At 45.1% G+C, this 25,696-nt stretch overlaps 2 protein-coding genes across 2 annotated transcripts in view; both read right to left on the reverse strand.

Annotated features, from left to right (window-relative positions):
• Nucleotides 1–1,084: 1,084 nt before the first annotated feature.
• On the reverse strand, nt 1,085–7,072 carry LOC146986741 (protein mono-ADP-ribosyltransferase PARP3-like). Its single transcript, XM_085777825.1, has 11 exons — nt 6,859–7,072; nt 6,452–6,465; nt 5,045–5,170; nt 4,625–4,804; nt 4,385–4,511; nt 3,391–3,617; nt 2,687–2,842; nt 2,517–2,603; nt 2,263–2,440; nt 2,031–2,174; nt 1,085–1,275 (listed from the first exon to the last, which is right to left on the reverse strand). The coding sequence occupies exons 1-11, from the start codon at nt 7,070–7,072 to the stop codon at nt 1,085–1,087; spliced, it is 1,644 nt and encodes a 547-aa protein (XP_085633951.1).
• A 6,069-nt stretch (nt 7,073–13,141) lies between these two features.
• The window catches only part of grm2a (glutamate receptor, metabotropic 2a), a 49,039-nt gene continuing 36,484 nt past the window's right edge, over nt 13,142–25,696 (reverse strand). The window contains exons 6-9 of the mRNA XM_085777826.1: nt 25,036–25,548; nt 24,148–24,474; nt 15,590–15,767; nt 13,142–13,592 (exon numbers count right to left, since the gene is read on the reverse strand). Coding sequence (XP_085633952.1) covers nt 13,519–13,592; nt 15,590–15,767; nt 24,148–24,474; nt 25,036–25,548 — 1,092 coding nt within the window. The 3' untranslated portion in view covers nt 13,142–13,518. The remainder of the gene's footprint in view (nt 13,593–15,589; nt 15,768–24,147; nt 24,475–25,035; nt 25,549–25,696) is intronic.

The following is a 25,696-nucleotide window of genomic DNA, read 5'->3' on the forward strand; positions in this document are numbered from 1 at the left end:
TGAAAAACACATGCAGGGAATAGTATAAATTACAAATGACAAAGAACAGTACCCAGCAACATCATGTATACACAGTATAAGCGCAAAGTGCAGTGCTTAGTGTGAATCAGTTTGAGTTCATGAGTCTAATAGCTTGGAGCTTGCTGTCTCTGAAGCGTGATGTTTTACTTTTGATGCTTCTGTTATCTCCTGCCTGATGGGAGGAGATTAAAGAGGTGGTGTGCCGGATGAGAATGATCTCCAGGAACCAGGAAGAGGAGCTTCAAGGAGCTTCCGCTACAAAACAAGCTTGTAATTACGGTGACGACAGCAACTGGCATCGCCTCATTACTGGCAGCTGGTGCACAGCGGTGGCAACAGGACCACAGGTGCTGGCGGCGCCGAGCACAGCTCCAGAGCTGGAGGGAGGCTGCTCGCCGCACAGCCCAGCACAGGGTGCTGTGTCTGGAGGAGAGGAGCAGGAATACCGGGCTCCGCGGCGCCGCAGCACCGCAGCACAGAGCCACCCCGCTCAGGCTGCAGCGGTGGTGCTGATACAGCAGAGTTCATGTTGAACAGGTAATCTTCGGTTTTATTGTGGAAGTTGTGACTGTGAATCCGACATTTTACTCCGCATTCAAAGCCGTGTTTGGTTTCAGCTGGCAGCAGGCTTGTTGCTCTGCTCTGGGGGCGTGTTGTTAGGAGGCTCCGAGGGGTGTGTGTGTGTGTGTGTGTGGGGGGGGGGCTTTTTTCAAATTTCTCTCATCATTTTTCAGATCACAGACCATAGCTTTAATGTTTTGAATGGCGTGGAGCCTCATGGTTTTCCAACCGTGCACAGACATGTCATTGAGAGATAGCAACAGTTTTCATTATCAAGATGGATTTATGCATGTTTTTTCATATCCTTTGTTAAATAAATTTGAAAGACCTCCTGTAGAAGACATACTTTCATTCATGATAAAGGTACATGTGTCAGCCATAGCCTCCAGCAGATGTGGATTGGAGTCATTGGAAAAGCTACTGTAGTTCCTGTGAAGAAAAACAGTGAGAAAGTCAAAATAGCAGATTAGAAAAGAGCATAGCCAAACTCCTCATCTCTCCTTCACAGCACCTGCTCAGGTCTATTCATCTCCAGCTCGAGCAGGAAGCGAAGGCGACACTGGCTCTCGTTGTAGATAAGATATTCACTCTGTTGGAAGGAGCTCTCTTGAAACTCAGGCTGCGGTATGGGTTCACCCTGAGGGACAGAGACATTCTTGCCATCCAGGGGGATGAAGATGTCCTTAGATGGATCTGAGAAGACAACAGGTCACAACTTCACCAAACAAACAATGCTGCAGAATTTAACACAGCGTGTAATTTTTACATATATGAAACCAAATGAGCTGTTCCTCTCTCTTCATCCTGGTGTTTGGCTGCACTTTGTATGAAAAAAGTTCAAATTGTGAAGATCTAATGTCACCTGACACCGATCAGCTGATCCAGAGCTCAGTGGATGTGATTGCACAGCTGTAGCGCACGCGTGTGTTTAAAGGCAAAAACAAAACAAAAAAAACATCAATCCTCAATTGATGAGAGGATTGCGTTGCTGATGGACACAAGCCTAGTCACAGACATTCAATAGCATTTAAATATGATCAGTTCACGTTAGTAATCGGTTAACGAGCGTCTTAGCATCATGGCGTGCTGCAACGCTATGTACAGAAGCCTGTGAGGGCGCGAGGAAGGACGGAGGAAACATGAATAAAAATAATAAAAATCTATTTTTCTAGATTATGAATCAATCCAGAATCGTAGAGGATAAGAATGGCAATTTTTTTCCCCCACCCCTATTGTCTTGGTTGGAAGACCAACCTGCGATCAGCGGCTCAGTAATTCGAGACCACTCCACCACCGAGCACCCCCTGAACTAACAAAAATGTTAGTGAAAAGCAACTGAAACTTTATCCTGACTGATCGAGCTTTTACACAGACCAGACATGTGGCTCCTTCAGTGGTATCTGAAGCTTTTACTGAGTGAACACATGTGAGGAGGTGTTGTACTGTACCTGGCTCCACTCGTCCTCGTGCCACCACGCTGTCGTTGCCAGCTGGAGCTTTCTCCAGCGAAGGATCGTCCGTGGTGATGGTGTGTTCTTTGCCGAGAGCCACCTCGCTCAGAAACATCACTCCGATATTCTGAGACGTGCGCACTAAAAAATAAATGCCGGAAAATGAGATGTTTCTAACCCATTATTATCATTATTATTTCCTTGGATCCCAGTCTTCATGAAGACTCACCATAACCTGCAGACAAACTGTTTTCAGATGCAAAGTAGATTCCCCGGCCCACGCGTCCTCCTGAATGAGGCATGATCCTCAGGCCGCTCTTCAAGATGGCCGCCACCACTGCGATGTTGGTGCCGTGCCACAGCAGACGCCGGTTCTCCAGATTATCGTTCTGACTGAAGCGCTCGCCCTGTGAAGAGCAGGATGTGTATCTCAGGAGTCCACGATCCGGTACATTCAACAGGACTACTGGCTGTGGCTCTTACCTCGGCCTCTCGGTCGACTTCCCAAACGTTGAGAATCTTTGGTACACAGTCGGTATCAGCAGTGGCCTTCAAGTACTTTTCTATGATCTGTAAGAGCAGGAACAAGTTCAAGTGAGGACACAAGAAACACATGAACAGGAACAAACATCCACTCAGACACACGTTCAAACCTCGAAGGTCTCTGTCTTCTTGTCCATCAGAGTCAGTCTGCACTTCAGAGACTGGTAGTCCTGGTCTCGAGGATGAAGAACGTTCTCTATCATCTCCTCCTGAGCCTTCTTAGTCTCCGACTTCAGAGTCTGGGCCAGCTTGATGTCAGCCAGCACCTTCACAGAGCAGGTAGAACCAGAGAGACTTCAGGACCCAGAACATCACAGACAGTCAAGTCAGTTTCACTATGCAGAGGGGAGCAAAATAAGGGTGACCCCTCTCACCTTTACTGTTTACTGCAATATTCATCAAAGCAAAAACATCTGCCTAAAGCTTAGGGGTGGGAATCAAGAACTGGTTCCAACTTGGATCAATTCCTTGGGATCATGTCTGCTTAACGATTCGACTTATCGATTCCACTTTTTTTGGCCAGTGACTCTGCCACAGCCTGATAGTTGATCAGTGAAGGGAGGTGAGGTGAGTCTCCATTGCTATGGTAACTAACAAGCGTTTGAGCCAGCGCAGTAATATTTAGAACATAATCAGGCAATTTGAGCAGAACATCTTTATGGGTGGACTCCATGTGATCTCAGATCTCAGATCAGAGGTGAGGTTGAGATACACCCAATTGAGAAAAATGTACACCCTTTGTGTTGTTATACTATGAAAACCAATGCAGACAAGCTGAAAAAAGAAGAAAAAAATCTGATGAGAAATCCCTCACATTCAGCATCTCCTTCTTCTTCTCCACTATCTCCTTGCTGTCGATGACCGGCGGTCGGTTCCTGCCAAAGTTGTGCGGCACCGTGGTGAAGAACTTGGAGGAAAGTTCCACCAGACGAGCTTGTCTGTTTTTTTTTGGGTTCAGGGCTACTTTGATTTCCTTCAACACTTCGAAGCCCTTTGCAATCTGCCGCTTGCTGGGTTTACCCAAAGGCATCTTCTTGATGTCTGGATAACACATACACACAAACACAGATACACATCCACACCAGTTAGTCTGGTTCTTACCATCATTAAAAGACCTTCACTGTTTCCTCAGCTACTTCCAGATGTGTTTACAGACACAGAAAGGAACGGTAATATTGAGACAATGTATGGCCAGTGAGGGTGCTGTAAGATTGTGATAGTGGAATAAGTGTGTGTAGAGAAGAACAAAGAAGAGTTCAGGAAGCGATGCCACGAGATGCACATGTACCCTGCTACTGAGTAGGGTGACCAAACGTCCTCTTTTACCTGGACACGTCCATTTTTTATGTCCTGTACGGGGGGACGGGCGGTTTTTATAAATTCATGAAAATGTCCGGTTTTCATTGTTTTTCATGGGACCATTAAACATACTTGACTTGCGCTTTGCACAGAATACTCCGGTATTTTGTTGCATCTCTGACGTAATTCCCAAGAGGCTGCCTCTGTATGTGCGGCTCTGCGACGTGCTACAGAGGGAGCAGACGTCGGAGCAGCGTTGCCTCCGCTCACAAAATGCCGAAGCGCAAGTGTAGCTTTACCAGGGGCGGACTGGACATCTGTGTGTTCTGGAGAGGAACAGCCGGTAGTCCAGGACGGCCGGCGGCTGACACGTAGTCACTGTTTTCCTTTCCTTTTTTCTAAATACCCGACAGCCGTGTTTATCTGTGATCAGGGCCGGCCCAAGCCTCCATTAAGTTTGCACTTAATAGTTCAGTATCTCTAAGTCTAAGTCAGTGAAACACACCCACCTAAGTTCATAGACTTCATGGATCCTTGGAACATGTTGTTGCTGAAGATGAGCTGGATGAGGTTCCTTGTAGCTTTGTCCAGGCTGCAGGGCAGGACATTATCTCTGCCTTTACCACAACTGTCCACCTGCAGGAACACACAAGTGACAGTTTGGTATTTTACCATATCCATTCTACTTATTTATACTCTGGATGATTCCAATGATTCACACTCTCTGTTCCAGCGCAACTTGAACCCACCATGTACTCAAAGTCCCAGTCTCCGTCCACTTCGATCAGGGTGTATTTCCCAGGGTGGGACACGAAGGCCTCCCGGTCGCTCCAGTTGTTCTTTGTCTTCTCTTTAAACTTTTTCTCAAAGTCCTTGATGGCACCATCGACCTTATCAAACAGCTTGAGTTTGCCCTGTCCCTTTTCACCCTGAATCAGAATTAGACAGGTTATCCAGATACTAACCCCCACCCCACTGTGAGCTGAACACATTAACATGTACTTACTGAGGATCCACTGAGGACATTTGTTCAACCAAACCCTTTAGAACACACAAAGCGCAGCTAAATATGTCCCAGACAGATGTTTTCAGGTGGAGGGCAAGCGGTTAATTGTCTAAAATGTAAATAAAGTAAGTTAAGTGTGTTGCAGGAACCAGGATGAACTCACCACTCTGGCCCATCTGTTCCAGGAGTAGAACTTCTTGTTGTCTTGAATAATTTGAATGACATAAAACTTGTTATTGTTTTGTCCAACGTTGGTCTGATTGAGCACGCAGTCATAGTCCCGGTACACCTGGTGGAGACAACACACACACAGTCTTTCAGTATAATAACTTTTATCTTTTATCCGTCAATGAGGATCCCCCCCTCACATTTCCAGAGCCAGACAGCTGTTGTGCTCTAGCACAACTTATGGGATAATTTATTAAGAATTATTATGATGCCTCACGACGGAAGCACCATTTATGTTGGGGTTATACCAACTATAAGTAAAGTTATTATTAAGAGGGTTATTGGCTATCAAATTAGTAAAATATCAATACCAAAATATCAATAATTACTATAAAATTTATTAATGGGATTTAATTTTATTAAATCCACCTCGGGGCACCAGACAGCCAATGTACCAAAGTCAGTCTCAAAAGGGTGTGCTAACTATTAATATAGAACCTTGTTTAATGATTAAATTAATAATTATAAACAAATTAACATTATCAATAGCTGCAAAGTTGAAGGATTTAGAAGTTCTACTGCGTAGAGGTTGGCATACTCACTATTGTACAACATTAACAGACAAGTAAAGTTTCAAGGAAGTTTATTGGACACATCTAGAAAATGGAATAACAAAACATGAAACTAAGACAAGCTACATACACTATGTACACGTGTGTGTGTGTGTGTGTGTGTGTGTGTGTGTGTGTGTGTGTGTGTGTGTGTGTGTGTGTGTGTGTGTGTGTGTGTGTGTGTGTGTGTGTGTGTGTGTGTTGGTGAGAGTGTATGGCTATGTGTCGGTGACCATGTGTCTGTGAGGTGTGAAGTGTGATCTCAGACAATGGAAAAGATGGAGGATGGTTGCTTTGTCCTGAGACAAAGGGAGTTACAACCAAATGGCCTCCAAGATGGCCTCTAATACCAACCACATGTGATGTGGGGGAGGTGAACAAAGGTGTGTCCTTTGTTCAACGCTCAAGTTGCATTTTAAACATAGGTTAACTAAATATGAGGCTATAGCTGACAACAACAAAGCAACAACAACAAAGCTCAAGTATTTAAACTGATTTCAATCAATACATACATTGGCATGGTTGGAGTACTCTATGCTTAGTCAAGGTGCAAGGTAATTCTAACTAGGCCCAGTTACATTACCAAGTCACGTGAGGGTGAGAAGTTCCCGGTGCTGGTGGGGATTCCTGCGGTTGCAGGTTTTGCTGGTCCTGTTGCGGTTTGTCAAGTCCAGTGATTGTGTCTTTGTCCAGTGAACTACAGCCGCCCTGGCTGTGTAGTTTGAGTTCTGTTGAGGAGAGTCCTTGGTTGCTTGCTTTGTTTTGTGGCTCCGTAGCTCAACTAGCAGAGCTTGCGTCGTGCTAGCTGGTTCCTTTTCTTTAATCCGTTGGTAGGCACTCGCGGCGCTACCAGTGGAGGTGTCTGCCTTGTGCAGGCAGGCCTCATGGAGATTGGAGAGCTGTAGCAGTAGCTCCAGGTGAGGAGCTGAGAGGAGCGGCAGCTCCTTCTGAAGAGCGGGCAAGAGAAGAGACGAAGAGAAGAGAGAGAGGAGAAGCAAACTTCTCCTTTTTATATGGCCTGTGACCTCACAGGTCCTGGGGCCATACCTGACCAATGGGGGGTCAGTAGTGGAGGTTCCACACCTAGGTGTGAAAAGGTGAAGGACGCTGGGAGGCTGAGTTCAATGGTTTTCCTTTGTCTGGGAGACAAAGAAGCCATGCAGTCTTGTTCACCATTTTGACTGGGCTGAGTCCCAACACAGCTCACAGTGCTCGTCCACCATCCTCCGTCCTCTGGTCTGCGGTGAGTCCGGCTCCGGCTGCTGCTGCTGCTGCTGCTGCCGCCGCCACCACTGCCGCCGCTGCCACCGCTGCTGTAGCTGCTGCTGCTGCTGCTGCCGCTGCTGCTGCTGCTGCTTGGCCTTCTTCCCTCCGGCCTTGGCCGCGGAAGCAGCGTGTCTCTTTGGTGCCATGCTCCCGATGAAGAACCTGCACACAGACCTGTCAGTCCTGATCCAGATCCAGATCCAGATCCCAGACCCGGACGAGCTCAGACATGTCTCTACACCCCAGTCAGTGGCAGTGCTGCCTCTGACTCTACAGCTCTGTAATTAAGCAATATTACCCGAGAAGGTGTGCTTTGAAGTGCTCAAATTACGTTAAAGCACGCCCTCGAGGGTAATGCAACTATTACCAACAAAATAAAATGTATCATCAAAATATATTAATTTAAATGGACAATTTGCTCTCAAATTTGAAAGGTTTTTGCGAGTGCACTTCCCATTTCCATGGGAATACATGGGGTCCGACAAATACCTGAAACACAATCAGTCACGTCAGTAGACTCCTATGTGTAATGGAACCTAGTTTACCTCTACAGCAAATAATCCGACCCTTATGGCGCATTTCCACTAGCACGGCTCGGCACGCTATTTGCGTGTTTCCACTAGCACGCAGTACCTGCAACCAGGTACACTTTGGTATCACCTCAGCCCTGGTTCCAAGCGAGCCGAAACGTTACTAAAACGTGACGTCAGCCGACTGCCTTCCACTGATTGGCCAATGAGTGTCGTCACTGAAGCGTCATAACCGCGCGACGACCGACAACAGAAATGTGCAGTTATTACCTACGTGACTTTATTAAGTTTTAATATATTTTCATGCTAGAAAGTAACTGTTTAGATCCCCATGTGCGGTTAGTTTATCCAAACGACGGCTGTTTAGAAGTTTGCCCCGATGTTTTTGGGAGAAGTGAAGCTCCAGGTCCGAGCAGCGACCGCGACATCATAGAGGCAGCAGCCCGGCTCCTGACCTGCTCCGCCGGCCAGCCTACCATCGTCACCCCGGGGAGAAAACCACCGCTAATTAACTTACCCGATGGCTTTTAGAGGTTTACCACCGGCTGGTTAAACTCTTTTTAGGGGATAAATGTTGGTCTCATTGATGAAATCTAACAATTGTGGCTGTAGCAGAAGTTTGTTTGTGGTTAGCAGCACTGCCTTGGGGTCTGTACGCACAGAAAACACCACATTTACATCAATAAATAAATGTTTTACAATGAACCAGGCCGATCTCAGAGCTGGCAAGACTCTCCGGTAAGGCATATTGAACGGTTAAATGCCGTTAACGGGACGAGAGCAGTCAAAACGGCGGTTTAAAGCTAGCTACAGCGAGGGTAGGTTCACTTCCTGTTTACAAAGTAAAAGCACCAATTCTATCGTAATGGCTTTCCTTATGATAAAAGGCAACGGGTATTTTATTTTGTGAAAATAACCGGAAGTGCGTTGCTCACTACGGCTAGCTTTAGTAACGCCGACTTCGTTGAAACAAAATTGTAAACAGCTGGTATTTTGTCAGATTTTCAACATGTTGGGGATCTAAACGACTACTTTCTCGCCTGAAAATGTTTCAAATGTTGCTAAAGTTATATATTTACAGAGTTTAGAGCGTTGCTCGGCGCCGTGTAAATGACGTCACGGCGGCACTAGTGATACTCAGTTGTAATGGAAACACAACCAAACCGAGCCGAGCCGTGCCGAGCCGTGCGCCATTAGTAACAACCTAGCAACAGAAAGGATTTTCTAGTCCCAGATTAACTCTGAGCTGACGTTAATGTTTTATCACGGTCTCTGACGTTCCCGAACTAAATCAATACCGCGTCGCCGACACAGCTGATGGGGAATGTCAAACATTTCGATTACTACAGATTAGTTAAAAGCCCAAAAGTCACAAAGAGAGAGAGAGAGGGATAGAGAGAGAGGGAGAAACATAGAGGTATCTTCTGTTTTATCCTTATCCAACGAAATATTCAGTCCCAGGCCATATTTTATTTTCACTGCGGTTACAACTAGTGTCTCTCTGGCTGTAGGCTACACAGAACGGAACAGCCTCTCGGCTAAGGCCTGGTCTACATGAATACGATATATTCCTAAACGCATTTTTCTGTCAGTTGGGCCTCAGCCACACGAATACAGCAAATTCACCTACATAAACGGAGATATTTTTAAACGGATAAAAAAGCGGAGAAATATAAAAATTTCCGATTGAGTGAATCCGTGTAGCGATGTTAAACGGAGCTGGTGTTGATACGATGACGTCAAGCGCCTAGCAACAAGCCGTTCGCACATGCATGGAAGCAAAACGGTTGCTTTGCACTTTTAGCAGTGTTTCCCATACGTTCATTTATTCGTGTTGAATTACGTCCACCACAAATAGATTTTCCGCCGTTCATTCATGTTCACATAGCGCTGTTTCTCCGTTATTGTCATTCACACACACACACACACAGAGAGAGCGAGAGAGAGAGAGGAGAAGCGTGCATGCATGACAGAAAAGTGCACGGTTTAAAATCTGCCGTTTGACTGCTTCTTCTGGACCATTTGACTGTTCTTCTTCTGTGGTATTTTACATTTTGCTGATCGCCACCACCGGCCAGGCATGGCATTTCAGGCTTCAGTGGCAATCGTTTTCAGTTTTGCCTCTCAGTTTTTTTTTTAAACGAAGACGAAAATATCCGCTTAAAAAAATATCCATATACATGTAGTCCAGGTCTTAAACGGGGCAGTTTACAGCATATTCACTAAAAAATGGTTATTTAATTGTTCTAAAATTTGAGTTTGGCATCTGAAAGGAGCACTCTACAGGAGGTTGATTAAGTTTGTGATTTATTTTCACGAGTAACATAATGTTTCTAAAATTATAAAAATAGGAATTCATGGATGGTTAGTTAGGCGTGCTGTCATGCTGATTTGAGCACGTTCTAAATGTCTTGTTGACCAATCAGATTGCTTGGTCGGAAGTACTTGTTGTATAATTACTCAGTAGTTACAGGCCCTTACTATTACTGTATAATACTTTAAACACCCAGTAAAAACAACTCGCTATGATGCAACAGTAGTTTTTTTTATGTGTTTAGGAAGAAGTAAACTGAGACAACCCCCTCCACCCAACCCCCCCCCCTCACCTGGTTCACTACACGGACAGGTGTGAAGAAAAAGATGCAGAAGCAGCAACAGGACACGGCAGCTGGAGACAGAGACGGAGGACAACTGACTGTGATTCAGGAAGTTTCCAGTGGGTGTACAGTGGGATGAAGAGGTGGAGCTCTGCTGTAGCTCCTCTCCTCCATTGGAGCGAAGGAACAGCGACACCGCCACCTACCCTCGTCCTCCCCCAGGTCTGCCCTCTGTCCAGCGGGAGACTCCTCCTCCTCCCCCCAGGTGTGCACACTGTCAAGTCAAGTCAACTTGAGACTCATGGAGGATACATGTTATACTGTATACGTATGTGTCTGTTACTGTTTAGTTACCAGATGTACCTTGTTTTTATTTTTATTTTTACATGCAGTGTTGTTGCACTTTATATTTATATAGATATTGATTTCTGTACTACTATTCATCTTTCTATTGTTGACTTGTGGTTGTGCATTGCGGATCACCATCCCTGTGTTGATGGAACTGTGGTTTGTGTAATTGGATGTGTATGTGTTTTGTCTCAGGGGTTGTGTTATCCCCATGTCCCTTGCTTGTCTACTGCAAAACCAATTGCCCCCCCGGGGGACAAAATGAATAAAAGTTGAAGTTGAAGTAGTGACCTTAAAGCAGAAGTCAGGTGAATGTTTGTGTTAATATAAGTCTTAAATAGTTGTATCTTCCGACAGCAATCACTTCTATAGAGTGTTTGGTCTGAAACACGGGTCTGTCAGTCACTCTGCTCTGCTCTGAGCCCAGGAGAAAACTTTCCTTGTATCCTACAACCTTTATCCAATGAGGAGAGAGAACGGCATAAAGGGGCAGTCCTCTCTGTGTGTGCAGCCAAGGGATGCGCGTGAATGTGGTGACGTAGGGACGAGGGCGGGGACTGCTAACTCCATCGGCTGACAGGAAGTTAGACAAAACCACCGGATCACTTACTTCTGCTTTAACGCCACTCACTAACTCATTTCAGCTGTTTGGTCGTTGTCTGACTTCTTCATGGCTTCGTTCAGATTTCAGGTTGGAAAGATAGACATCTGTTTTTAAATGATAAATAGTTTAAAACATTTTCTTGTCAGCACAATATCACGTCATTCACGTTATTCCTCAACTTCAAAAGCATAAACCCTTGATGTACAGTGGCCAAGTCATGCTTAAATTCCCACTTTCATTATTTCTACTTGTTGCAGTTCAGTTCAGATTTTCTTTCATAATGTTGCTGTAAGGCGAAAGGAGATTGGGGTTACCACAGTGTAGAGTAAACAGCCTGCTTTATCAGACTTTATTTTCATATCAAACCTGCTACATACTACATGCTATCTGCAGGCGTCAAGTCCAAAGTCAAAAAGGAAAAACAGAGGTGTTCCCACAGTCAGTAACTCCTGTCTAAGGCCTTGGTGTGGTGCGTCCTCTCTGATGCTCATTCAGTAGTCAGTAATACTAGACCCAGGGTAATACTTTACAATAAGGTACACAGAATTAGAGTAGTTAGTTACTGAGGAACTAATGAAGAACTAATGAGTAGTTAGTGAAGAACTAAGGTACACAAAATTAGAGTAGTTACTCATTTTGATGTCTCATTTTACTTAAAGGGACAACGAGGAGTTTTGGAAATGCTGCTATGGGTATCTGGGAATGCCTCAAATGGAAATTTCGTTGTATGATATACAATGACAATAAAAGCATCTTAATCTTAAGTGTTTTCACTACATTTCCCATGAGCCTCAGCGCGCACGGTGAAATCCTTGGACCGGTGCAAGACGGACGAAAGCGAATGAACATCGGAGATTGGAAGACGAAGTCGTAGTTCCGACCATAAACAGCGATTCCGTGGCGTTATTCCCATGACCCGCCGGGCAGCGTCCGTGAAACCGAAACTAGGAAATGCTGGGCGAGTCGACCACTAAATAATAATATCAAAATAACTATAAAGACAAAACAATATATTTATACAGTATATTTAAGTGGTAACGTAGATTCATCCACATTAATATGAGACTCTTTTAGAACCAAAAGCAAACTCCTCGTTGTCCCTTTAATTGTACACAAAAAGGCTAATTAACGAGTAGGTAATGATTCAGTACTCATTACCTACTCATTTTGATGTCTCACTTTACTTTAGGGTACAAAAAGAGTAACTAATGTTTAAGGAATAGTTAGTTCATCATTAGTTCCTGAGTAACTACTCTAATATTGTGTACCTTATTGTAAAGTATTACCAGTCATAGTAGTGGTAGTAGTAGTTAATAGTAGTACTGAATCCACAGGTGGACAGAGACACAGACAGTGATGTTATGGTTCCTGTGTTCAGTGAGTTTGTCAAACCACAGTAAAGATCAACAACACTGTGTTTCATTCTTATATCTGTGAATATTCAGTCAGATGTTGTTGCTGTGTTGAAAAGGTGTAACCACCCTACACCCTAACACCTATTTTTCAGGCTGGTGTAGGGTTGTAAGAGCAGATCTACCTAGTTCATGCTTTACCTGCCTTATATATAATCACAGTAATTGGATTATGTTATTAAGTACAACAGTGATTATCAGTCCTTCCTCCATATGTAAACACTGTGTTTAACCTGCATGTTCCAGTGGACTCAGATCAGATGCAGTGCTGTGGACACCAGATGGCAGTGTAACACCATGGACTGTAGCTGTGTGTTACTATAGAGCAGCTCTGGTGGATTCCATCCCACAGCAGCAGACGATGCTGTTTGAGTTGGTTGGTTTTCAGGAAGAGGCTGTTTGGTTTCAGCAGATGGTGCAGACGGAGCTGATAAATATTAGACAGCTCCAGAATTAAGTAATAACAGTCGAGCATCTTAACAAGCTTGGATCTCTGACTGCTGCCTCCGTCCATACGTATGATGCAACACCCGGGAGGAAGAACTGGAACTGGAAATCACGGAGAAGGAAAAAGAGAAGAGGAACAAAGACCTAAAGACTGAAGGCTGTGACTGACATGAAGCAGCAGGATAATAATAACCGTCCACACTGCTGAGCAAAGTAAATCTACATCTCACAGTCATTTAAACGATGATAATGATCATGAGACAGACAGCCAGTCGTCTTGGTATTAATAAAAAACACATTTTATTTACATAAATTACAAGAAAAGCACAAACTGGTTCACCAAAATCTACATTAAAAACGTCTCGTATATATTACATTTAACAGATTTACTATCATTTACTCCAAGTTGTTGCAAGTAGAATCTTCAATAAAAACAAGGGCTATATGCGACTTTATCGGCATCTCATCGAAAATCGCTACGAGTCAAAGAAGAACAAAATCAAATAATCGGGACATTGTACTCACAGCACTCTGAGGACAACTAAGTCAGGACAATCGTCTGTGTGACCTCTGTAATATCGGAGACACCTGATTCAGGACTAGTGGTTATATAACTCTGTTTACAATGCTTGGCAAAAGGAGCTCGGTCGATCTTCACAAGGACGACGTCGTGGAGTCCACCACCTCCCGTCCGTTACACACCGTTGGAACAACGTTCGATGCTGATGCTGCAAAACATGGAAAAACAAAAGTTAAGTTCTCTTGTTATTGACAAAAACCTTTCTAACGCACTGTCTGTCTGTACACTATGAGCTGTTGACGACCCAGAGGACCACACACTTACACATGAGTTAGCAATTGTTGGTCTCCTCTGTCCTCTATAGTCCAGGCAATCTAGCTGATTTTGGACCCAAAAATAGAACTAATTGTAACAGAATGTTTTTCACCATATATAATTTCTATGAGGCGTCCAGAACAACATACTAAAAGTCCTAAGAAATCCTAGTTGGGGAAATATGTTTAATTCGCATCATTATTTACTGTATAAAGTCTATGGTGCCGACAACAATACACCCCAATGGGGCTATTTTTTCCCTTTACTCCTATCACAATGAAACTTTACACAATGAAATTATCCATGAAATTCATTTTAAGAGAAACTTGTAATAAAAAAATATTGCATTTCATGGATACTTTCATTGTGTAAAGTTTCATTGTGATAGGAGTAAAGGGAAAAAATAGCCCCATTGGGGTGTATTGTTGTCAGCACCATAGACTTTATACAGTAAATAATGATGAGAATTAAACATATTTCTCCAACTAGGATTTCTTAGGACTTTTAGTATGTTGTTCTGGACACCTCATAGAAATGATGTATGGTGAAAAACATTCTGTGACAATTAGTCTGTCGGAAAACGCTATTTTGCCTGGACTACTACAGACGTAATATCTTCATCTACACCAAAAGCTGTAGTCTCAGGCTTGATAGACTGATAATGTACCCTACTCCTCGTATGTGGACTGTCTTTGGTGCCATCAAAGCATTCACACCCTTATATATAAATGAAATAAATAAATATATAAATTACAGAGTCATTTTAAATTGGATTACCTCCCAAGTATGGAAGATTTTAAAGCTAGGATCAAGGACTATTTGACTACTGAATGCACATCTTACATCTTACCTCTTACCGAATGCAGCTGGTGATTATAATGTAATGATGTGATTTGCCAAACTGTTTTAACTGTTTTTCCAGTGTGTACTTTATGTGGACCTACTGTGCTGCTCTCTTGGCCAGGATCCCCTTGCAAAAGAGATTCTGAATCTCAATGGGATTATCCCTGGTTAAATAAAGGTTAAAAAAGTATATACTATATAAGGGTTTATTGTGAGTTATTGGTTTTATGTTGTTTTATTTAGATAAAAGGTAAGAAAATACAACACAGTGTTGGAGGTGAGAGTGAAACAGACACTTATAAAGTTGTTAGAAGTAATGATACGACATTATATATTTATGTAGTGTATAAATAATGTGTTACTGTTTTGTTGAGTAGTTGCCTCAGGTGGTAAGGCAGTTTTATTTGTATAGCTCATTTTTTACCAACAGTTTGTCTCAAAGGTTTTTACACAGCATCATAACAACATCCTCTGAACTTAGAACCTCACATCCACTGAGGACAAACTCTTAAAGGAATAGTTCACTCAAAATTGAAATTTCAAATTGCACTCATTATCTACTCATCCCCACTAAGGGCTGGGAGAAGTTTCAGAGTCCTCCGTGGCTTCTCTGAGTTACAGGGGGTCTCGGCGTAGCAGTGCATGTCCATATAACGGTTGCAAATGGATACCAACTGTCTTCATAACAAAAAGACACACCAAAAAACATCCAAATACCTCCATAGTGCTCGTACTGACGCCGGCGCAAATCGTGCAAGATTTGGACGGACCGGGAAGAGGAGCTTCTGTTACAAACAAGCTTGAAATATAGACTTATTTAAATTTTTTTGGAACAATTTCGCATTTCGGGGCTTCAATACAAGACAGACATTACATACGAGCAGCATGGAGGTATTTGGATGTCTTTTGGTGTGTCTTTTTGTTACGAAGACAGTTGGTATCCATTTGCAACCGTTATATGGACATGCACTGCTACGCCGAGACCCCCTGTAACTCAATTTTGGGTGAACTATCCCTTTAAGAAAACCCTTAGGAGCTGCTTGGTACCTTGAGAGAAGCTGGACCCGGGCCCGGTGGTGACGCTGAAGCGCGTGGTGGCCACTCGCAGGGTGCTGACGTTCTTCTGCGGCTGGAAGAGGATGATGTGGACCTTGGGAGCGAAGAGGCAGCCCAGCACCACCGAGCCACTCAGACTCACAGAGATGCACATGGTGGTGGTCTGCACCTGCACCAGGAAACACAAGAACCATCATCAGTAACCAGGTAGTAAGGTCTTACTCCTGCATCTACAGGGAACTTAACACAGTAATGTGAGTCAACATTTAGATATTATTCATTCATTTAAACTAAAGCCTCAGTGTCCAGTACATCAGTTTAAAGCAATAGTTCAACATTTTGTCAAATTGGCCCATTGCCATAATCCCTATAGTCATAGCAGTAGGTTCGTTCGTTACCTTTAATTGTCGGTGCAAGCTATTTTTAGAACGGCGGAGCAGAGCCGTGAGCTGCTCAGAGCTACGCTACGGAGGCTCATTATGGGATTTCTTGGTTTCCCTCATCAAACTCATCAAATACACAATCCAACAACTCCACAACGCTCTGGTGGACAAGTTGTGAGCTGCACATTCACCACGCTATGAGATAATAACACAACGTTACCACACAGAGTTGTTTTAGAGGGAAATTCATGCAAAACCACTGATGCACGTTGCCTTCAGGGACAGTTTTTCATCAACAGTCTCTGCATTTCCCTCTAAAACAACTCTGTCTGGTACTGGTGGTCTGTCTGATTCAGAAGGTACTACGCAGAAGGTACTATGCAGATTCAAAGCAGACATCCTCAGGTTATGTCTGCACAAAGCTCCAGTTTTTCTATGACAGAAAGTGTAAACAGCGTTCAAGAATTGTGGGAAACTGGCATGAGAAATGTAGGAAATTGGTGCATGGTGGTACACTGGACTATGAAACCTCAAAAGACTGCGAAGTCCGGTCTGCTCAGACTCTGTTGGGGCCTGAAGAGTTCATAAAGAGGTGAAGTTGAAGGTCTAGTTCAGTCGAAACCAGAGAAACAAGCTGAGATCAGTGCAGAGACCATAGATCCTCTGGGAGGAAGGACCGGCAGAGCTGGGTGTTCACTGCTCTGCCGGTGTCAGTGCAAATCTCGCGCGATTTGAGACTGAGACACTGGGAGCTTCCGCTACAAACAAGCTTAAAACATAGACTTATTAAATTTTTTCTGAACAATTTCTCATGTTGGGGCTTCAATACAAGAGGGACATTACAGACGAGCAGCATGGAGGTATTTGGATGCTTTTTGGTGTGTCTTTTTGTTACGAAGAAAAGTGAGCTCCTGCTGCACGGAGCCCCGCTGTAACTCAGAGAAGCCACAGAGGACTCTGAAACTTTTGGGTGAACTATCCCTTAAAGGTATGAACAGTATGAGAGCAGAGTGGCTGAAGGAAACCGAAGGCCGTTAACTTTTCAGGAAGCAGGTAAAGACTTGTGTCTGGTCGGTGATGGAGGATTGAGTTAAGTTGTGAAGTTGGAGAATAGTTTCTGAACGTCTGTGTTAGGCTACTTATCTCTTGTGATGAATAATCTTTTAAGCACAGTCGTGGTGTTAAAAAAAAAATAAGACGAATATTCATTTTCAAAAGGCAGAGACTTAGGAAGAAGAAACGAGGAGGTTTCATAATGCAGAATGAAAGGCCGGAGCAGCAGGAGGAGGACGACGGCTGTGAAGGAAAGGTGTTAAACGATCTGTTTATTTGCCCGTCAATCAATCTCTTAACCCCACATCTCCCTGTCATCAGGCTGCTTCCTCTCGCTGCTCTGGTTTTGTCTCTCCTGGATAACAGGACGTAGCTGCGTGCGCCGTGTGACAGGTGCGTTTCATTTTCACACGGCGCAGCAGCAGGTGTCTGTCAGAATGCTAATGCTGCTGTTAGAATAATGTGGCTGTGTACAAACCGCTCTCCCACAGAGAGAGAAACACAGAATCCATCCAGGTCCTGTTCAGCTCTGAATCTCCATCAGCTCACATTACATGATCTAATTATTACTTGGTTAAAGGGACATTGTGTAAGTTCTCCTGTTATCTATTCACAAAAATCGATTATTTGGTTCTTCAGTCTGTTTCTCATTAATCAGTAATCCCCCCCATCAACAAAGTGAAGTGTTCCTTTCAGCTCTGAATTAGCCGTTCATATTAGAGGTCTTCGGAAAAACCTGCCAACCCGAAAACCCGAGGTTCCGACCCGACCCGGCTCGGGTCTTGGGTCCATTCACAAGAAGTGACGCCGGGGCCGGGTCGGAACCGGTAGAGTTTGTCTCGGGGCTCGGGTCTCTTATTGTGAAAGGCCGGGTCCTACAGTACCCGAGAGGACCCGGCGATTGGCCCGCCCTCCCCCTTCCGTCCAATGCGAGGCTGCGAGCTGCCTGTGTGACTTCTGTCACGTGATCAAAACAACTGCACGACTCTGATGATGACGTCAAAGGTGACAGTTCAAGCTAAAGTTAGAGCCTAGGTCAGGACTCGGGGCAGTTAAAAAGTTATTTATTAACGTAACGTTATGGTTAATGGTTCAAAATAGTTAAACAATCGAGTTGCCGTAGCGTTGCGGTAACGTTACGCTCCGCAAAGCACATGGAAACTCTAAAATGATAACGTTAATTAAACAAGAGGAAATGACCGGTGGATTGGCGTTAGCAACGGCTAAGAAGAAGGATTACAGTACATGACCATCTAAACAAGAAAATGACGACGTGGATTTATTTCTGTTTACATCACATTATGGCCAGGGGGGGGGGCTGGCAGCGGCCGCAGCCGGACCCAGGTAGAAGAAGACTACCTTTAGGTAAGACAGAAAACAGAAAGTAGTAGCTAATAAAAACAAGTCTTATTTACGCTAGACAACTTGTATTAAATCATAAAGCAACTCGGGCATTTCGGGTCCACAGGTTTTAAGGGTTCGGTTCGGGTTCGGAACTCATATTTACAATAAAAGCTCGGGGCCATTCGGCTCCAGGTCCAATTTTCTTGGGTCCATTTGGGTTCGGGTCCGTCAAATTGGACCCGTGAAGACCTCTAGTTCATATCATTCATATCTCCATGGAGCGGGTAAGCTCGGTGCTGCTGCCATGTGGTGTCGCCATGTTTTTACCTTCAGTGGCAGCGTGACGGTAGGAAACCACGGAAACTCAGCGGAGACACCGGAGCTGTCGGCTCAGTCACCACGGTAACGCAGTGAGGAGGAACGGAGCGTTACACTGATGCTGCATTCACCTGCAGTCGGGCAGACGGCCGTCGCTAACAAACCAGATGTCATTTTAGTCACAGAAGAAGTCCAGAGAAAGACGGTAAAACAATACCACATCGCCATGACAACATATCGTCACATGTATTGTTTTGCCTCGTGCTGACGGACCACTTGTTTACATAGAGGCTTGTTTATGCCGTTACGTGCAGCGGCTGTCGTCCGTCTGCCGTCTAACCGATTTCACGTGAATGCAGCATGAAAAATACGACTGAGTTGCTTGCGATCTACAACCACAACGCTAGATGGGAGGAATTCTTACACAATGTACCTTTAATTAACGACTTAAAGGGCAAAGTGCACCGTGAAGCATCAACGACTGAGTCTCTGTATCTGCAGATGAATTGCAGATTGCTGTGCAGTGAATTCAGCATTAAGATTCACCTCATGGCACCTCTGAAATACAGTCCACACACACACACACACCGACGCCCCCCGGGTCCCGGCGGCTCTGATGGGAAGTCTGTATGTATGTGTGTGCGTGTATGTTGTGGACATTTGCATACATGCAATGATGAGGGCAACACGGGGACAAGGTTTATGGTTGATCATCTGAGCCGGAGCGAAGGGGACGGAGGCCCAGAGTCCTCGGTTCTGAACAGAGCTGCAGACGGTGACGACCTGTTAAGTGGTTTTAATAATTCACTAGATGTTTCTGTGGAAGAGCAGAGGACATGGAAGCTGCTTTTGCGGGAATATTTTTTCCAGAGTGTGGAGAACAGGATGTCGAGCACGGACGGCTCCTCTGCTCTCTGATGTTTGAAGATGTTATTTCATTTCACAAATACAACACACTGCTGCTGCTGCTTCAGATATAAATAATGTCTGCTGCCTTCCTCAGGAGAAGCTCGCAGCACAGATGAGATTCCATGGTTTTTATTGGGCTTGGTGCTGTATGTATGTTTATTAAAAAAGCTTTATTGGATGAAGCCGGTGCAGCAGCAGCAGAAACAGCAGTAACTCACTGATGGAGATGAAGCTGTGTGATGTTTCACAAGCAGAAATAAATCTGTTCATTCTTTCGTCAAGCCGGACTGTGGCATGTCCTGTATATGTGTGAGACGACGGTGAGCTCCATATCATAGTGGAGGTGAATCATGGCGGTGCTGAGCTGCTTTAATCAAAGACGGTTTATAAACCAAGAGCTTCCATGAGGAGTCAGCTTCCTGTATGATGTCACTAGGCTTCTGCTCGGCCACGCCCCTTTAGGGAGACCAGAGGCAGCCTGGAGTGTATTGCCTCCAATGGGACAATTTAACGTGAACACAGATTATGGTCTGTCCTTTCTCCCCACAGTCACTGAAGTACATTTTGGACTCATTTTCTACAAGCCACATCTCTTCTGAACAGTTTGACACCAAAATGTCAACTTTCAGACGGACACATCAGGAGAAAATCCACTTTGTTCAAGACCTGTCTCTGTCTCCCGTGAAAATGATTAAAATTATGAAAATATAAATATCTCACTTTCATCTACCTACAGATTGTATAAATCCACACACACGTTCACAGACGAGGTGGTGACGGTTGGCCACGCCCACTTAGAGAGACAGGAAGTGAAACCATTTCTATCATTGGAGCAGCCGCTCATGGAGTATCTTTCCATATATTGAATATCTTTGCTTTAATGTCAAACCAACAAGTGAAGGCGTCTCATAAAGCAGGAGCAGCTGTAAAGATCACAGGAGGTCGCTCCGTCGCTCCGTCCTCGCTGTTCGCTGTTTGCTGTTTGCTGCTGAGATGAGATGAGATGAGATGAGATGAGATGAGATGACCAGCTCTGCTCTGCTCCCTCAGGCTGCAGGAGAGCACCTTCAATATTTCATATCATAATCAAATGTGTTATTCATGGCTCAGTAGATTGTATTTAGTTTGCTTCAATATTTCATGAAACCATGTATTTGTCATTCTGCTGAATATTTGCAACAACAACAGTGTGAGGAGGAGCTGAGCGGTGTAAAACCAGAGAACAGCAGTAGAAGCAGCTCAGGAATTATTCATGGGTCAGAGGGGACGAGGCCGGCGGCGGCGCCCGGAGGAACGCTCCTCTGAGCCTCCGAGCTGCAGTCCCAGTCCCAGGACGGAGGACACAGCTGGGACTTCACACTCCAGTCGCCACGGAGACCACAGGGACACGGACGGACACAGACGGACACAGAGGGACGTTCAGTTCAGTTCCCTTTCACTTTGTCTCCTCCATGTTTCTGTCCAGGCAGCAACAACAACAGCTCAGGCATGTGTCAGGGGATTCCTCTGTCTGTCTGTCTGTCTGTCTGTCTGTCTATCTCTCTGTCTGTCTATCTATCTATCTATCTATAGCTGTGTCTCAATTCAAGGGCTGCAGCCTTCGAAGGGTGGATTTGAAGGCCGATGACGTCATGCGTCCTCCTTTCCCCTGCATTCGGAGGATGCACCGCTGTCACTACCCGATTTGCATCGCTACCCGATATGTGTGACAGGCCGCCATCTTTGACAGCTGCCTACAGCAACTCCACTTGGACAAACTTCATTAGGGCGCTGCCCGATTTGCGTACAAGCGAAGTGTCTGCTTAAAGTTCTGTACATTGTGCTGTGAAAATGATTTAAAAAAAAAAAAAAAAAAAACGCAGACATCCGTCCTAAGACAGCTGCGGCAGACTCGTTTATTCAGTGAGTGTTGTGGTAGTTGTGATTGTTTGTGGTTGTCATGGTGATGAGGCCGGCGAGAAAAGAGCAGAGTAAACACTAATGGGTCGTTCAGACCAAAAGCGTCAAAAGACGCTCTTGACGCTTTTCCGCGACGCTGGTGGTCTGAACACCCTGGCGTTTTGACGCGCGTCAAAGAAGTTGACGTCGGTTGTGGTTGGTCATCCATTTAAAGGGGCCGCGACATCTACACTCTGATTGGTTGCCGCTGCTCCGCATCATCGCTCATTAGCATAAAGTTCAGGAGATTTCAACTTTCTCCTGACGCTCTCGCCGCCAAAACGCGACGCCAACGCCTTTGACGCTCTTCAACGCTCCTCGACGCTGGTTCTCATTGAAAATGAATGACTTCCGGCCACCGCGACGCTCTCGACGCTTTCGGTCTGAACGTACAGTAAAAGTCGCCTCTGTTCCAGTTTTCTGAGCATCAAGATCCAGACCACCACAACCAACCCTCAGTTTACATACTAATAAAGCTTTTTTTTTTAAATAAAAAGATAAACCGTCTCTGGTGACGCACATAGGGCAGTGAAGTCAATTCAACTAAGTTTGTCCAAGTGGAGTTGCCGTACGTGGCTGTCACAAATCGGGTAGCGTTGCAAATCGGGTAGTGGTGACATGCACCGCTACTATCCTTCGCAGCCTCCCGTATCCCAAGATGCTTTGCTGCACCGTTGTTGTTATTAGTAACCTAGCCTGCTAGCTATCGAACGGAGCAGCTCTGTGCTGTAGCCACGGTAACCTGGCTCTGCGGCCGGCTTGGAGGCGCGGTCGCCCGCTGAGCTGGGCTCTGCTCTATCTATATCTATCTATCTATCTATCTATCTATCTATCTATCTATCTATCTATCTATCTATCTATCTATCTATCTATCTATCTATCTATCTATCTATCTATCTATCTATCTATCCATCTGTCCGTCCGTCCGTCCGTCCGTCCGTCCATCCATCCATCTATCTATCTATCTATCGTATGTTCTTCTTTGCTCGCTACAGGACAGTCTGAAGTTTGCAGCAGCTAATTAAGAAGAATTACACATATTCCTCGGAGCCAGCAGCAGCACAGACACGTCTGACAGCTGAATCAATAGTAGGTGACATTAGTTTGTGATTTCATGCATATGAAATCCCAGTTCCAGCCCAGAAGAAGAAGAAGTCATTATCTGTGCGGATGTATTCAGCTCAGATTAAAGGAGCCTAAAGCCATCTGAACAAATAATGCATTTCAAATGGTTTTCACAGCGTGCGCCACATTTAGAGAAGAGTAAAGTAACATTTCATTAAAGGGACAACGAGGAGTTTCTCCATCAGCAGAACGAAAAATTCTGCGACAATAAAAAAGTCTGATATTAATGTGGATGAATCTCCGTTACCACTTGTTAATGGTCCATTTTAGATAAATCTATGGTTTTGTCTCTATGGTTATTTTGTTATTATTAGTGGTGGTGGAAATGCTGGTCGAGCCGACCAGCGTTTCTTTACTTTCGGTTTCGTGGCGAGTCATGAGAATAACGCCGCCGAATCTCCGTTTATGGTGGGAACTACGACGGTATGTGATCGTCTTCCAACCTCTGACTTTAATTCTTGATGAATGAAAACATGAGTCTGTCTTGCGCTGGTCAAAGAATTTCACGGTGCGGAGGCTCATAAATGTAGTGTGGAAACACTTCACTTTAACAAAACTCCTCCTTGTCCCTTTAAAGGACGATTCCAGGCAAATTCAACTGGGGGCTGTATGTTCCTAACATTTTAGGTCTAAAAGAAGGAATGTGAAGATGTTCAGTTTAATGTCTCCTGTTTTGCGGTAGTTGTGTCTGTCCCCGCGTCGCCACGGCAGCAATGAATGGGAGCGGATTGAAGTTCTGCTGCTTAGGCTGTTTCCATCCCTCAAAGCCACAGACAGCGTCAGATGGAGACTCAAACATGCAGCCAGAAGTTTATTTACTTCAAGCAAGCCGACATGTTTGTAAAACTAGATCTAATTCAAAGTCTCCCGGAGTCTCGCGCGAGACCGAAGTTGACGCTCGGTGTGTTCAGGTGCAGCCGGAGCTACCGCTTGTGTCATAAACACAGAAATATCAACTCTTGACTTGCTTCAAGTAAAAAAACTTCTCGGCGCATGTTTGAGTCGCCACCTGACGCTGTCTGTGGAAAAAAATGTACACTTGAAGCAAGTCCAGAGTTGATATTCCTGTGTTTATGACACAAACAGGAGCTTCCCACTGCACCTGAACACACCGAGGGTCCCAACAAACTTGGGTCTCGACTCTGCCAGACTTTGAATTAGATCTAGTTTTACAAACATGTCGGCTTGTTGAAGTAAATAAACTTCTGGGTGCATGTTTGAGTCTCCATCTGACGCTGTCTGTGGCTTTGAGGGATGGAAACAGCCTAAACAGCAGAACTTCAATCCGCTCCCATTCATCGTTGCCGTGGCGATGCGGGGACAGACACAACTACCACAAAACAGGAGCCATTAAACTGGAAATCTTCAGATTCCTTCTTTTAGACCTAAAATGTTAGGAAAATACACTCCCGAGTTGAATTTGCCCGGAATTCTCCTTTAATGGGCCAAGCTTGGGCCGAGCTCAGCGGCGTCACTCACCCTGTAGTCGCTGGCGGTCACGTAGAAGATGGGCTGGAAGGCCAGCCAGATGATGCAGGTGGTGTACATGGTGAAGCCGATGAACTTGGCCTCGTTGAAGTTCTCGGGGCATTTGCGCGTCTTGAAGGCGTAGACGGTGCAGAGGATGATGAGGACGCAGTTGTAGGTCAGAGACAGCAGCATGCTGGAGTCCTTGCTGTTGCACTTGAGCGTGACGACGTCTCTCCGCTCGGGGCTCACCTCCTTCCTCACGCCCGGCGTCTCCACCAGCAGCCACACCACCACCACCACCAGCTGGCACGAGATCAGCGCTCCGCAGATGGCCACCTGCGGGAAAACGGCAAAAATATGTTTCTCACTGATACCCAGGGGCAAAATCCCAGTTTTTTGGAAAACAGACAGGGAGCGTTGTAAAAGGTTTGACACCAGAAATGATATCTAGGAACTTGAAGGATTAAAACCTGGGTGGACAACCTGGTCAACTAGCTGCTGGAAAGCTACAGGGGACAAAACCCCTTTCTGGGGTCATTTTGCTGGTGAAATGATGTAAATGCAAATATGTAGGTACTACAACGGCATAAATAGTCATACAACTATAAAACTTGGCAGAGAGTATCTTGACACATAGGGGGAGGCATGAAAAAAAGATTCTGGGGTTTGTTGCAACTCAATTTTAAGACTGGACTGGAGTGATATATTGCTTTTATAAAACGGTTACCAATAAAGGCAATATGAAAGAGGGATACGCAATCAATTTCATGTAGTTTTATTGGACTGGATTGATATATTGCTGAAGTATACTGTTCCCTGTATACTATTTGTACTTGTCAACTTCTTTTAAATAAAGCTGTTGATTAAAAAAATTTAAATTTTTTTTTTTAAAAAGACCTGTGAGAAGGGGCTGATGAAGCGCGGCCGCTGCGCTCCGTCCTTCACGCCGCTGAAGATGCGAGCGATGCGGTTGGTCTTGGTGAGCAGGGCGGAGTAGCAGACGGCGAAGGAGGTGCCGAGGCCGAGGCGGCGCAGCGTGCACACGGCCGTGGACGGCTTGGCGATGTAGATGAAGGTCATGCTGTAGCACATCAGCACGCCCAGCAGCAGGATGTAGGACAGCTCGCGGCCGCTGGCCTTCACCACCGGCGTCTCGTTGTGCTTGAGGAAGAGGCCGACCACGAAGAGCGTGCACACGATGCCCAGCACGGAGATGGCCACGGGGCCCACGGCCCAGGCGTCCTCCCAGCGGATGTACTCCTGAGGCAGCTCGTAGCAGCCGGTCAGGTTGGCCAGCGGCCAGCGGCCACGGCTGCAGTCCGCGCACGTGAACTCGTCCTGCAGGAACTGGAACGGCTGGCACGGGATGCAGATCCAGCAGCACACGTCTCCAGGCTGCATGCTCTTCACCTACGGAAGAATTATCCTATCTTTAATAATCAAGTGCATAGATTTTTCGGTTTGAGAGCATTATTTCATTCACACACACTGCAAAAACTCAAAATCTTTCCAAGAATATTTGTCTTCTTTCTTGTCAAAATGTCTCATTTCTAGTCAA

Source organism: Trachurus japonicus, chromosome 5, assembly GCF_045865225.1.
Source record: "Trachurus japonicus isolate A0001 chromosome 5, Traja_1.0".
Classification (NCBI taxonomy): Eukaryota; Metazoa; Chordata; class Actinopteri; order Carangiformes; family Carangidae; genus Trachurus; species Trachurus japonicus.

What these genes read in the sequence shown, in the direction of transcription:
- LOC146986741 (XM_085777825.1), bottom strand. Translation starts at nt 7,072, where the DNA reads ATGGCACCAAAGAGACACGCTGCTTCCGCGGCCAAGGCCGGAGGGAAG. An exon ending in AGAAGAAGGAGATGCTGAAT is followed by an intron (nt 2,843 to 3,390) that starts GTGAGGGATTTC and finishes TGCTCTGTGAAG; the next exon opens with GTGCTGGCTGACATCAAGCT. An exon ending in CAGTTTGTCTGCAGGTTATG is followed by an intron (nt 2,175 to 2,262) that starts GTGAGTCTTCAT and finishes TTTATTTTTTAG; the next exon opens with TGCGCACGTCTCAGAATATC.